The sequence below is a fragment of the Triticum urartu genome, chromosome 4A, assembly GCF_056163025.1.
Source record: "Triticum urartu cultivar PI428250 chromosome 4A, HENAU_Tu73, whole genome shotgun sequence".
In the NCBI taxonomy this organism is placed as follows: Eukaryota; Viridiplantae; Streptophyta; class Magnoliopsida; order Poales; family Poaceae; genus Triticum; species Triticum urartu.
The window spans coordinates 112,234,695-112,250,252 of NC_141876.1; the positions used below are offsets into that span (position 1 = coordinate 112,234,695).

A 15,558-nucleotide genomic window follows, 5' to 3' on the forward strand; every position below is an offset into this window, starting at 1 on the left:
AAGGGGCACCTTGCTTGAGATATCTCGATGGGGATTGGTTGCTGTTGCTACTGCTTTTTTTTCTGAACGAGATGTGGTGGCACTGAGATGGTCTGAGCAGGGGAGCATGACAAAAATGCTAATTCCTCCCTGACTCTTTCATTTGATTGCAGAATATTGTGCTTACTCCTATCTCTCGCCGCGGAGGTGAGGCCAAATTGGCGTGTGAATGTAAGGATTGAAATGAGATAGTTATCTTCTTTCAGTTGTTTGCTTCTGCTTATTGATAGAGATAATGATTCCCTATTTAGTAGAGATGTTGTCACATATTAATATTGGAAATTATCTATAGTTCATTTGATGTTCATATCTCCATCCTAGCGACCGCTTTGTCCATGGTGTTTTTATCGCATCCAATCAGATCAGTATGAAACGAGAACGCACATCTATGTTGTATTTGCTTTATAGTAATACAGGTTTAGGTGGTCAGTCGCCCTATGTTGTTTGTATAAAAAACGTGATTTGCATGGTGAGCATGGCAGCAATTCATTGTTCGAAGCAGTGAAGCGATGTAAAATATGTGCATCGGCGGTTGTGAATAGCATCCGTCATTTTTTGTAGTCCTCTTAGTTATGTACTAGCGCAGATGTTGCGTACCGAAAGTAGGAGCAATCAAGTTGTTTTTTCTCTAACAAGGAGGCAAGCTGGCCTTGTTGTGCTATGCTCATCTCAAATTGTATGCTGAGTCTACTTATTTTAGCTTAAACGTAGGTTTTGGCAGCAAGAAACACTTGCAAATGTATGTCTTCTGGATATAAGTATCCGCTCTAGAAGATATATATAGATTGCGGATATAAATATCTGCATTAGAAGATAAATATTTATAGTGGTCACAATAACTGAATCTGTTGTGTACTACAATATTTTTATTCAGAAGAAGTCATGATTATATGTTTTATTATGTAGTTTTAGTATCTGAGTCAAACTTTCTTAATTTGTAAAAAGATAGTTGTAATTGATTGAAGAAGCATGTTCGCTGAGAACCGAAGATCTGAGATGTGTGCTAGCTGAGACATGCATTATTCTCGGTTATTTAAGCACCGTCAGTAGTATTTTTTTTCAAAAATCCGTGGCAACGCACGGGTGTTCTACTAGTTAATCTAGTTACCCACGAGCACTCCACGCACACAATCGAAAGGGAGACCACCCTCGAGATTGTGCGCAATAGTCGTCGTCATCTCTCCAACCGAGCGACTTCGACTTCGCCGCATTTAAGCATCCACTAGGTTATGGCCAAAATAACCCCTCGAAGACCATGCCAACCTATGCCAAATTACTGACCACATGCATCAGTGGCGAGGCGAGGCGGCTCCGATTTCAGAGACAAGCAAGGAAGAAGAAATATGCAATGATTGCACCCGTGGAGGATCCCGTCCAAGCCGTACGCCCATCACTCACCATCATTGCCACTCGGACCATGGTACATCAGCTCCGACTTCAAAGCAACGAAACAAGAGGAAAGATATCCGACGAACGATCGCCAGAAACCAGTCCCTAACAAACACCCCCACAGCCACATGATTTAGATCGCACGGATAGCAGTTTCTGAAGAAATTTGCCCCAAAATAAACAAACTGGCATGCCCTAACACTAAAATACCACCCCCACTAACACTAAAAATGCCATCCGCTTCGTTCGCAAATGCCATCTCTAGCAGCAAACTGTCGCTGGATATTGCCATTCTGAAACAAAGCCCAGAGACGTGCGAACACGCTAGCCGAACACCAAACCATGCTGCGACTAACACCACAAAATAGACTGGTTCAAATATAACCTCGAATTGCATATAAGGCAAACAATGTGCACAGAGTTGCGACGGCAACCAACGCTGAGCAGGATGCCCTTCTGACCTGACTTCTAGCACTAATCTATAGTCAACACAAGTTCACCCATTGGCTAGAAAGAAGAAAAGACTTCCAAGAAAAACACAAAGAAAATCATTTCAGGTTCACAGAACAGACGAAGCCCAGGAGTACAAAGGATGTTACAACGACGACAGGCAATCAGAAGATCACTAAACCAAGTCTAATGCATCGAACCGGTCTTGAGGGTTCCTTCTTGGACAACCATGCTCTTGTCAAAAACCACCTTCGACCTGAAACAATAAGAAGAAGTGATATCAGGTAAAATATAACAAACTCTATTTGCTGAAAGCCCTAAAGGAAAGTAGACAGCACTTCAAATTTAACAATTAGACTGCCATACCAAAAATGTATTCTGTTTAGTGGTTAGCCACGATCAGACAGCCAGTCTATCTCCCCCGCAAAAAGAAAAAAGAAAAAACAAACAAAAAAAAAAACAGCCGGTCTATCATTTGATACAGAAAAGTAGACTGGTTATGCAAGAACATTGCCTGTAGTTCTGTAGCATCTCTTCATAGCCTACCAATCACCAACGCACATGTCAACCAACCCAGCCCAAGCAAAACTAAGCAATAAGTAACAGACCAATTCACTTATTGGGACTTGGGAGTGCCATGTGTTCAAAACTAAACTTAGAGTAAGCTCTATGTAATAATTATATTCTTTACACCCTAATAAATCAAAACCATGTGGCTTGCAATGGAACAAACAATGGCAGCCCAGAGAGATACGCTTACAAACCGTGTGAAGCTAACCACTGCAGACAGAAGTAAGAACAGTCATCCATTTCATACAGAAACTGCACCGCAATATTTGGATAGTGAAACCCTATGTCAGTGGCAAACTGACACCACATAGCACAAGAACACTGAATCCGGGCACTATCACTATAGGTAGCCGTGTGCTCCTACTAGGCTTCTTAGTGATTAAATTCTCAGTGTGGCCTGTCAGTACACTTCATTGATTTGGCTATATCTTCGAATAAATGTTGTAATAAGGTTTAGGCTACATGCGTCTTTGATGCCGAGGCCAAGGGTAATGAAAGCTTCTATTTTCTTTAAAAAAAAACACCAACTATGTATCACTCAGGAACACCATGTGCATGACATTGAATATTGTTAGTGCAAATCATTCACAAGTTGATGATCTAACTGACACTTTCCTTATTTATCAAAAACCCTTAATGAACATCCTCAAAGATACCTCACACATCACGAATATCACATGAACTACAACATGAGATCAGTGCATGTGATACTCCACAAAATGTGGAATACTGACAGTACTTTGAAACATAAATACGAAATGCAGATTTTATCAATATGAAACAGTGACAATAGCACCAAGCAGAAGCTATTCAAAAGTGATGAATATCAAGAACTTTCATGCTTACCATATTGCAAACCAAAACTCTGATCAAACAACTATCATGCATGATTTGCATTGCCTTTTAGCTCAAGCTCTAGTTCATTGTGTCTTAGCTGAAGTTCCAAACGCTTTTGCTGAAGCATCATTTGTTCATTCTCCAATGTCATCCTTTCAATTTCCCTGTCCTTCTTCATCCTAAATCTCTCCCACTTGAGACGTTGTTTTGCCACTTCCAGTTTTTGTTCTTGGGTCTGCAAGCGATGTTTCTGAAGCTCTATTTGTTGTGAAGTCAAGTCCTTCCGCACAAAAGACAAGTTGGCTCCACCTGGAATAGCATTGTTGATATCCAATGTGATGTCATGCGGATTGAACCTCCCGCTAACACCGTTTGAGCTTGAGGTGACAAAACCCACATCACCATGATCCACTGCATGACACATTCTTTTATTCATGGAAGAATCCCTCAAGTTGGTATGAACTGTTTGATGCTCTTTGTCATGCTCCTCGTAATCAGAATCTGCACTCTGATCACCCTCTTCAGGATCTGCACTTGCATCCCTCCTCAGATCATGCTCATCTTTACATCTAAGAGCAACCTGTAGTGAGTGCTGAAGTGCGAGATCTTCAGGTAAATTGACACGGTTGTTGTTATGATAGGAACACATCTGCTCATAGAATAAGTGCTTAGAGTTCAATATCTTCCTTGCGTCTTCTTTCATCTTATCAGAAAGATGATGCATGCTATCAAGAAGTGCTGGATTTTCCACAACACTGCAAGCAGTACCACGACCAAGGATATCTGTAAGCCTTTTATATCTCTTGTTGAGATCATTGAACTTATCCTCGCACTGCTGTGGTGACACACTGCAGCCTCTTTCGCCCATGACCTTTGATATTGCTTTCCATTTGCCCTTCTTCTGCACTATTGCAATGTTCCTCCTTACGCCTTGATCCGCCCCAGGATCCTCCCCCGTGTAGGATGCTGCAGTAATCAAAAGTTTAACCATGGAACCTGTCCACTTCATCCGATGCCATGCTGAACCCTTCTTGCCTTTGTCATTCTGGGTATCAGTAACATCCTCGGTCATATCATGCTCCTCCTCATCACTGATGGAGTTCTTATAGTAATGACTGTGCTGCTGCTGCTGCTGGTGGTGGTGGTGATCCTTTTTTTCATGTTCTCCAAATTGAAATCCAGGGTTATCAGGCGCTGTAGCCCTGTTGATAGGCATTGCGAAACTCCCTAGCATCTGAGATTGGTTGAATAGCTGTTTTCCTGAGTTTGTAGCATGCATTTGCATGGAGCTACCGTGCACATTCATACCACTATAAGGAATTCCTTGCATCATGTTTCCAGTAGGTAGGTTGCTGCCTTCCATTTTCTCAAAAAGATCACCCAGGTGGTTGTACCTCTTGTCAATACCATACAAAAGGTAGAGGAGGTGTCACATGTCTTCGCTTCAATATCATCCTGCATAGTAAATTTGGAGAAATTATTAAAGCCCCGGCCGGAAATGTATATTTGCACAGCTGTATATTTCTCAATGTATATTTGCACATGTCATCAGGAACACCTAAATAAAAATCTGATAAGGTACTCTTGAACACACTCGACTGGCACATCATGTGATATTGAATATACTAGCATTGTGCAAATGTAACTCCGATCTCCAGGTTGGAACGGCAATAATCGCAAAAGCAATTAAAACGACCTCTGGAGCACTTAAAATACAGTACTCTGAACCGCACCAAATTAGGCAATCAGGACAAACAATAAAATCTGTAGGGATTTGTCACTGCGGTAGTAACTAACAACTAATCACTGGTGCTAGCAAGTGTCATGGTATTTCGCGCTTCAGGTAAGGGAGCTACACACTTATTGACAGCAAATTGGAACTCAATGCTTAAGCAGGTAATCATCGAGCATCACCAACAGTTCCCCTTTCCCCGTAATTTTTTTGGCTTTTGCGGGAGTTGGGCCAAAAAAAGTGCTCCAACAGTTCCCGTAAAAGCGGTCTTTTAAGGGACCCCGTATAATCAGCCCAACTCCCCTTCCATCTAGGGGGAGGTGGCCCTTCCCCTAAACATTTCCATAAAACTGTCACGTCAGCGTGCCACAACCGGAATTCGCCGCGCCGCCACCCCAGACCACCGCCGACGACACCGACCGTCGCCGTCACGCTGCCGGACACCCGATCCGCTGTCCGCCGCCTCAGGAGCCCGCCGTCGTCGCCACCGCCAAATATCATTTTTTTGGGGAAGATTTTTACGGGAACTGCAAAAGTAGCTCACCTGCCAACCTCCCCTAGATTATATGGACACCCAGTAAAACCATATTTAGGGGGAGTTTTTTACAGTAACTGTTGGTAATGCTCAGAAGAAGCACTGACCGACACCACCCAATCAAATAACTACCGAATAGTACCCATTTACCCAGCACAGCAAGCATCCAATTCGCACGGATGAGCAGGCGCCGAGGATTGCGGTGCAGGGCATAAATCTCCGGGCCAAAACTACATCGCCTGGAACATCACAAATCACACCTGCGCCGCAAGATCCAGCACAGGTCTCACCCCTTCCGGGGCAAAGTGGCAGATTAAACGTAGCTCCTAATTCATCCAGGATTTTTAGCTACACGGCGGCACCACGGACAACGTATTGGACTGAGAAACAAGTACATAAATGGGCGGCGATTTTTCTTCTTCCCCCAAACAGGAAATAATCACCCTGCTGCGAAAAGGAAAAGGATGGGAGAGGAGCTCACGATCGAGTTCTGGCGGCGGCAGGAGGAATCGCCGGGGCTCGAGGGAGGGCTGATAGACACTCTCCCACCTCCAGCCTTCCAGGGTCCGGTTCTCTCTCTCTCTCTCTCCCTCTCTTTCTCCTGGTCGTCGTGGGTAAGGGCGGAGGACTGTGCTCTACTGGCAGGCTCAAAGCAAAACGCTGCGTGTTGTTCTCTACTGGTGGAATTCGGTGGGCTGTCGATGACCGGTGGGGCACGGCACAATGGGTCCTAGGTGTCAGCCGCTCGGCGTCCATCTGGGCTGCGTGAAGTTGGCAAGTGCATTGGTGTTGCAGTAACGGAAGGTTCCGGAAGGTCCCGAAAGTTGACTCGTTAAATCAAGATTAATGAGTATGACACTCGAGAGTATATCTTTCCATAGAGCACAAGAAAATTACATATTTAGAGCTTCTAGAAACCGGCCTCACACCTCCTCCCTCTATGTCCAGTCAGACAGCCCTGACAGGAGGGATGGCTCACGAGGACAATAGCCGACGAGTGTGCTTTACTGGCTGGCATGAAGCGAAACGTTGCATGTTGTTCTATACCAGTGGAATTCGGTGGGCTGTTGATGACAGGTGGGACACGACACATCGGGTCCTGGGTGTCAGTCACTGAGTGTCAGTTCTGTTGCGTGTAGTTGGCAGGTACGTTGGTGTGGCAGGAACGAAAGATCCTGGAAATTGGCTCGTTAATTAAATCAAAATTAATGAGTATTATATGCCCCACAAGAACATATATTTCCCACGAGCATGAGAAAATCACATATTTAGAGCTTCTAGAAGCTGGAAACACACTTCCTCCCTATATGTCCGGTGAGACAACCTGGACAGGAGGGTGGCTACACAAGGCCAACGATGGACAATGTTTGGGTTGCGTGGAATTGGCATGTGCGTTGGTGTGGCAGTTATAGAAGGTCCCGGAAGTTGACTTGTTAAATCAAAATTAATGAGTATGCCTCTCGAAAGCATATCCTTCCCATGAGCATGAGAAAATAAAGTATTTAGAGCTTCTAGAAACCGGACCCACACCTCCTCCTTCTATGTCCGGTTGGACAACCTGGACAGGAGGGACGCCACACGAGAATAATGGCCGATGGGTGTGCTCTACTGACTAGCTTAAAGTGAAACGTTGCATGTTGTTTTGTACCGGTGGAATTCGATGGTTGTTGATGGCAAGTGGGACGCGGCACATCGAGTCCTGGGTGTCAGTCACTGAGCGTCCATTCAGGCTGCGTGAAGTCGGCAGGTGCGTTGGTGTGGAGGGAGCGGAAGGTCCCAGAAGTTGGCTTGTTAAATAAAAATTAATGAGTACACTATGCCACATGAGAGCATATCCTTCCCATGACCATGAGAAAATCACATATTTAGAGCTTTTAGAAGCTAGACCCACACTTCTGATGGCTCCATATTTTACGCATTTGTAGAGCTCATTTGTTGCATGTTCTCTTCATATATTATGCCCCATTAAACCAAATAGTTGTCCATTATACATGATTACCAGTATTTACATTTTTACGTGTGAGCATTGCAAATTTAGTATTTTTTTATTATTTTCTTTATTTTCTTGTGTCTACAGGTGTTTTGGAGCAACCTAGGACCAACCACGATAAAAGGACTAAGGATGGGTTCAATACGGAGACACTCAGGAGCCAGACTTAGCCATTTTGGAGGTACAAAAAAAGCCATTTTTCCAAATTACTCCAAATCAAGATCTAAGACTAGAAATAGGTCGGCGTCATTCATACGAATCCAACGAGGCCAAGAACGTCAAATTCCGAGTTCGTATGAAGAAATGATGGTCGTTTTATCAGAGGAGGAGAAAATGAAATACGACCTTTCATGTGATTGCAGCCGGTCGTATGACTATACCTGCCGACAGCTCAAAAGTTTCCCTTCTAGACGTGATTCTTCACCAATTTCATCCTTGTTCGATCCCACAAGATCCTTGGCTCATAAAGAAGAGATTGGAAGAGGATTTGCCTCATCTAGAGCCCTTGGATGCAGCCTAGTGAGAGGGGAGGCTAGGGAGGCTCCCTATATATATCTTATACAAACTTAGCCACCGCCAGACACCATCTCATTCACCAAGAACACATCCATCTCGATCTTCATCGCTGCTCCATCCACCATCATAGAAGAGGGACAAGATTAAGAGGGAGAAGAGGGGCTCCACCATGCGAGCACCGACCTTCGGGTCGGTACCCTCTCCACCACGCTGGCATCATCATCTCCCTCACCACCATGGCCGGCGCCACCATCACCATCATCACCGCCATGCCTCCTCCCTTCACCGGCTCAATGTCGGCTTGTAACTTGACCCACTCCTCTATGTGTACCATTAACTTGTTTGAGTAATTGCACTTTGAACCCTTTTACGGTATTTGATGTGATCCAATATTACCTATTCATTATTCGAGTTAGTAGCCTTCATAAATGTTGAGAGGAGCGCTCACTCACATTTATGCCTTGTTGTTGTGAAGTATATTACTATTGTTGTGAAGGGTTGGGATATTGGGGTAATTTGTGGTCACAGTAAAAGCCTCGATTCCTCGCCATTGCAATTGATAGGGGAGTTACGGAGAACCCTTAGAGAGGTTGTGTCCACGGGGTAAACCCTTTAATTATCATGAGTTGAAACCATATGGGGGAGACTATGATGGTGGCGTGCTTGGCACGAAGTCTACCTCGAGTAGCACGTGTATTGTACCCGACGCCGCCCACTTATGCATTTGACTAGTGACTAGAGGATACGATAGTTCATATATGTGGTAGTGATTCCTGAACCCTCGCCTTATTACTCAAGCACTGTCCTTACTAACTGAGTATCTTTTGTTTCCTGTTTTTATCTTCTTGTTAGTAGTTTTGTTAATTACCTTTTTGTCTTGTTTCTTAGGAACTTATAGGGTGGACTATTTCCAAACTCCGGTTTGGGTGCCTACGTGGCTGCGTGATGTGACAACATAGTTGCGGGCTTTGAGGTGCCTTGATTGCTTGTAATCTGCTTTGGTATTTCCCCGAAGAGGAGAGGATGATGCAGCACAGCAAAGGTAAGTATTTCCGTCGGTTATGAAACCAAGGTTATCAATCCAGTAGGAGAACCAAGCAACACTATGTAAACAACACCTGCACACAGACAACAAATACTTGCAACCAACGTGTGAAGGGGTTGTCAATCCCTCAACGGTATTGAGATAGATTAAATTGTATGAGATTTGATAAATAGATCTAACTAAAACATAAAATAAATAAATAAATAAATAAATAAATAAAATAAAATTGCAGCAAGGTATTTTCGGTTTTAATATGATAGGAAATAGACCCGGGGGCCATAGTTTTCACTAGAGGCTTCTCTCGAAAAATAGCATACGGTGGGTAAAAAAATAGTGTTGGGCAATTGATAGGAAAGTGAATAATTATGATGATATACAAGGCAATTATCATGTATATAGGCATCACGTCCAAGATTAGTAGACCAAAACGATTATGCATCTACTACTATTACTCCACACATCGACCGCTACCCAGCATGCATCTAGTGTATTAAGTTCATGGAAAACGGAGTAATGCAATAAGAACGATGACATGATGTAGACAAGATAAACTCATGTATAAATAAACCCCATCTTGTTACCCTTAATAGCAACGATACATGTGTGTCATGTCTCTTTCTGTCACTAAGATTGAGCACCACAAGATCGAAGCCATCACAAAGCACCTCTTCCCATGGCAAGATAAATCAATCTAGTTGGCCAAACCAAATAAACAAATCGGAGAAGAAATACGAGGCTATAACAATCATGCATAAAAGAGTTCAGCAAAGACTCAAATAATATTCATGGATAGGACTGATCATAAACACACAATTCACCGGATCCCAACAAACACACCACAAAAAAGAGTTACATCAAATAGATCTCCATGAACATCGTGGAGAACATTGTATTGAAGATCAAAAACTAAGAAGAAGTCATCTAGCTACTAACTACGGACCGGTAGGTCTGTGGTATACTATTTACACATCATCGGAGGGGCAGCAAGGATGATGAAGAACCCCTCCGTGATCGTTGCCCCCTCCAGCAGAGTGCCGGAAAAGGCCTCTAGATTGGATGTCGTGGTTCTGGAACTTGTGGCAGTGGAAAAAGTATTTCATCGACTCCCCTAGGGTTTGGGGAATTTTAGAGTATTTATAGAGGCGGAGGTAGGTCAAGCGGGTGCCCGTGGGCCCCACTACCCACTGCGCGCGCATGAGGCCTAGTGGGCCCCACGAGCGTCCCCTCGTGCCCTCCAGAAGCTTCCTGGGTGTCCTCCTGGATCCTGCCAGAAAAAAATCTCCAAAAAGTTTTGTGGCATTTGGACTTCATTTGTTATTGATATTCTGCAAAGTAAGAAAATAAGCAAAAAAACAGCAACTGGCACTGGGCACTATGTGAATAGGTTAGTCCCAAAAATGATATAATGTTGCTAGTAAATTTATTTAAAACATCCAAGATTGATCATATAATAGCATGAAACAATCAAAAATTATAGATACGTTGGAGACGTATCAGCATCCCCAAGCTTAATTCCTGCTCGTCCTCGAGTAGGTAAATGATAAAAAAATAGATTTTTTTATGTGGAATGCTGCCTATCATATTCATCACATATTGTTTTCTTTTGTAGCATAGACATTCGGACTTTAGATGATTCAAAGCAATAGTTTATAATTGACATGAGGACATCAATACTCAAGCATATCAACAAGCAGCCATGTCTTTCAAAATATCAATGCTAAAGAAAGCTATCCCTAGCCCATTATGCTCAATCATTGATCCATTCATGAAACACACTCAAATATTAGCTACATCCAATGCACAAATATGATAATAGTGTTCCCTAGTTGGTGCTTTATAAGAGAAGATGGAGAGTCCATAAAAACAAAAAATGCATAAAAGTAAATAGATAGGCCCTTCACAAAGGGAAGCAGAGATTTGTAGAGGTGGCAGAGCTCAAAGCTTAAATTGAGAGATAATTTTTTTCGAGAGGCATGCTTTTCCTGTAAACGAAAATGACCGACAATTCCTAATATCTTCCATGCTAGGTAAATCATAGGCGGTTCCCAAACAGAGTGCTGAAAAAGGCCTCTAGATTGGATCTCGTGGTTCTGGAACTTGCGGCGATGGAAAAAGTATTTCATCGACTCCCCTAGGGTTTTGGGGATTTTAGAGTATTTATAGAGGCGGACCTAGGTCAAGGGGGTGCCTGTGGGCCCCACTACCCACTAGGGCACGCCTGAGGACCCTAGCGCACCCTGGTGCCTAGTGGGCCCCACGAGCATCCCCTCGTGTCCTCCAGAAGCTTCCTGGGTATCTTCCTGCCAGAAAAAAAATCTCCAAAAAGTTTCATGGCATTTGGACACACACAAAAAGAAGTCACATCCGTGACATTATGGCCCGAACGAAAGAAAAATCTCTCATGATTATGACACTTCTATGATGATAATTGTGACAACACCATGTATCATCATAGATGTGATGGGCTCCTACTTCTATGACAAAAAATGGGCTTTTCGTCCTAGGCGGGCCGAGGATGCACCTGCATGACATTCTTTGGGCCGTCCATGACGGAAAAAATTGTGGTAGAAGCGAGGGCGAGGGAAATTTTGGCGAGTTCCCGGTAAGGGTGGGTGGTCGGGGCCGAGCGATGCATGGAGGTTTGTGCGTTTCTCTCGTATAGGTATGCATGCGTGTGTGCGAGGCGTTCGCTTACTGAACTCGAGCGATTGAACTAGCTACCTTACTGAACCCGAGCGATCGATCCGTGGCTGTTAACTGAACCCGATCGATTACTTCGCTACTGCTGCTAACTGAAGTTGATCGAACCTGCCTCTTGATGAACAGTGACCATTGTTGGGGGTTGGATGAACAGGATCCCGAGGAGGCCTCCACACCCGAGCTAGCTGGGGGTGGATGAACAGGACCCCGTGGAGGGCTGGTTGAACAGAGGTCGGTGGAGGCTGGATGAACAGTAGCTAGTGGAGGCAAGAGGAAGACGTGGTGGATGAACAATAGCAGGTGGAGGCTGGAGGAAGTTGATGGTGGATGAATAGTAGCCCATGGAGGCTGGAGCGGGGTAGTAGACGGTGGATAAACAGTAGCCCGTGGAGTCCCGTTTTGCGGTACGCCAGACCCCTCCCAATGAATAGGACCCCGTTTCGACCGTAGGCACTCCAATAGAAGTCTGTTTCCTCGGTTTTGTGGTACGCCACACCCCTCCCAATCAGCAGGACCCCGTTTCGACTGTAGGCGGTCGAATAGAAGTCTGTTTCCTCCGTTTTGCAGTATGCCAGACCCCTCCCGATGAACAGGATCCCGTTTCGACCGTAGGCAGTCAAACAGAAGGCTGTTTCCTCCGTTCTGTGGTACACCAGGCCCCGTTTCGCCTGTTCCGTCCAAGCCGGTTGGCTCCCGATGAACACGACGCGTTCCGTTGCCTCCTGATGAACACGACGTAGTTTCTCCGTTCTGACCCAGCCAGTTGGCTGCCAATGAATAGGACACTGTTGCCGCCGTCCGCTGGCTCTTCATGTGCACGATCCCTGGTCGTACGTATGCGCGAGTAGGCGTTCGAGACCCCGCCCGTATGTACATACGTGGCCGTATTTTTTGGCATGTGTTTGTACGTACATGTACACAGTTTAGAAGGGACTGCCTGAACTACTACGTCGGGGGCTCTACTACTACACGTGCCGCTTCTTGCTTGGCCACGGTTCATCGTTGCAGAGAGACCGATCCACCAGTATGTACGTACACGTTCGCGACCAGACAGACAACGCTACGTATGCTTTGACCGGGTGGGTCTCAGCTATCAGGGAGGATAAGGACGCACTTCCTTGTGTATGAAGATATAGCTGGTGGGTCCCAGCTGTCAGGGGGAGGAATCATTTTTATTTTGTGAGTAATAAGGAGGCACTTCCTTGTGTTCGAAGATGTAGCTGGTGGGTCCAGCTATCAGCCTCACCGCCTAAAGTCCTCTTCCAATGGTTGTCGTTCATTGACCTCGTTGACCACGACGTGCCGAGAGCATCAAGGTGGTGGAAGACGGTGAGACCTAGGAAGGGAACGACGCGGAGCCAGAGAAGACGAGGCAGGTGGATGCCCACGCGAAGGAGGAGTACGAGGGTTCACTGGTTCGGCTGCGGTGTAAGGTTGCCGTTGCCGAAGAATGACAGGGGTGTGGGTGAGTAGAGGGAAGGCTTGGCTAGTGGTAGTATGGTCGGGCGGTGAGGCCTGCACGACAGCACAGCCGACCACGGGAGGCTGGAGTAGGCGATACAGCGGGTGCTGGTTTGGGTGGATGGAGCAAGAAGACCAGAGGTTGAAGACGCAGCACGGTCGTTGATTTAACATCCAATGGCCACTGCAGCTAGAATCATTTTGACTAAGTTGACAAACCCCCGCGTACGTGTCAACTTAGTAGACCCGCAAGTCAGCCTCCAAATCTGGTGGGTCCCAGCTAGCAGGGGGGTCATTTCTTTGCTCGTAATAAGGTGGCACTTCCTTGCGTGCAAAGATGTTTTCTAGTTTTTTTATTTTCTTCATTTTCAAGTTAGAATAAAAAGAAAACAATTTAGCATCTTTGGTACAGTCTATATTTATGCAAAATGGATCATAATAAATCTGGTGGATCCCAGCTGTCAAGGAGAAGTAACTTTTTCCACGTAATAAAGGAAGCACTCCCTTGCGTGCGAAGATGTAGCTGGTGGGTCAAACATGTTAGGGGGAGAAATAATTTGTTTTCGCATAATAAGGAGGGACTTGCTTGCGTGGGGCCATGGACCATGTGGGTCCCTACTGTCAGCCACTCCACGTACATGCCTCTTCCGATGGCTGTCATTTGTTGACAAAGTTGACCACGCCGCGCAGAGAGAACCAACGTGGTGGACGATGGCGAGGCCTAGGAAGGGAACGACCCAGAGCCAGCGAAGACACAACAGTGGATGCCCACGCGGAGGGGAGTATGAGGGTTCACTAGTTCGGCTGCGGTGTGAGGCTGCCATCGCCGGAGAATAATAGGAGGTGTTGGTGAGTAGAGGAATGGCCTGGACGGCGATAGGAGTAGGTTGGGCCGGTGAGGCATGCGTGACAGCACAGCCGCCCACAGGAGGTTGTAGCAGGTAGTACCACCGGCGATGGTTTAGGCGGCTGAAGCATGAATATCCGAGATTGAAGAAGCACCACAGCCATTGGATGGACATCCAATGACCACTCCTACTAGAATCGTGTGTTGACTATAAGTTGACAAAGCCTTGCGTACGCGTCAACTTAGTAGGCCCAAAAGTGGCCACCACATCTGTGGCAGAGAATATATAGCCCATTTGCGATTTGTTATAATGTACAACACTTTTTTGAATTCTAATGGAATTTACTATAGCCCATTTATTGTTTGTTGAAATTACAGCCCATTTTCTAGCCAGGACAAGGTTAATAATTTCAACCAATCGCTCAAAAAAATCAACAAAATTTCCCACATTTTGATGGGATCCAAAATATTTTTATCTTGAAATTTCGAGTCAGATTAAATATAATTTCAAAATAAATTGGTATTAGGTAAAAATCCAACAAAATTTTGCGCGCGCAACAAGTAATGAAATAAAAAAATTAAAATCCAAAAATAGTAATTTTGAAACGAATTACCTGTTCGGTGCTTTTTTGATATTTACAGCCCAATTTTTATAATTACAACCCATTTATTCTTTCTTAAAGTCCATTTTCTTGGCAAGCCTAATGCGGGGCGGAGAATAACAACAGTTGACCAGGGTTGGGTATTCCGCAAAAGAAGTATAGCTGGGCTAGCCATTTTCACCTTGAAAAATTAATGTCTGGGCTGGATATTTGGTTGACATAAAATAATAGCCTGGGATAGACGGGCCACAGCCCGCCCAGTTGATACCCTACTCCTCTGAACAACAACAAAAACATCGCTCAAGAAAACTCTGTTCACACCTCAAAAAACACAAACTGCTCGAGTTGTTGGGTCCCAGCTGTCGTCCGCTCCTTGTGCAATTCTCTTGTTTATTGACTATATAGGTTGACAATGGTGTGGGACCGTGATGTCAGGAAACCAGGAGGAAGCAAAAAATATATAGTTGTATATAATAAGGAGGCACTTGCGTACGTACAACTATGGCCCTGGTGGGTCCCTACTTCCATCCTCTCCAAGTAAAGTCATCTCATGATTCCTCATGTTTGTTGACCATGTTGACAATGCGAGATGGTGGCGCCACGACGAGCGCAACAACTTGAAGGATGACGTAGAGGGCCTTGCGGGCCCTATGGATGGTCTGATACAGTGCCCACTGCTCATTCAGGAAGACAGGATCATCGGACCCCCTATGAGCACCTTCAAGAGACTGAGCCGGCCTGAGTCAGTAAGATGATGAGTTGGTTGGAAGACCATATGGTTTCACCTCTAGCCTACCCGAGTTGTCGTATAGGCTATGAATGAAACATAAGACGATGAACTTCTT

At 45.0% G+C, this 15,558-nt stretch overlaps 1 protein-coding gene across 1 annotated transcript; it reads right to left on the reverse strand.

The window, feature by feature from the left end:
• Nucleotides 1-1,793: 1,793 nt before the first annotated feature.
• LOC125528233 (uncharacterized) lies at nt 1,794-6,185 on the reverse strand. Its single transcript, XM_087517942.1, has 3 exons — nt 6,034-6,185; nt 3,295-4,740; nt 1,794-2,134 (listed from the first exon to the last, which is right to left on the reverse strand). The coding sequence occupies exon 2, from the start codon at nt 4,646-4,648 to the stop codon at nt 3,329-3,331; it is 1,320 nt and encodes a 439-aa protein (XP_087374068.1). The 5' UTR covers nt 4,649-4,740; nt 6,034-6,185; the 3' UTR covers nt 1,794-2,134; nt 3,295-3,328.
• Between the last annotated feature and the right edge of the window lie 9,373 nt (nt 6,186-15,558).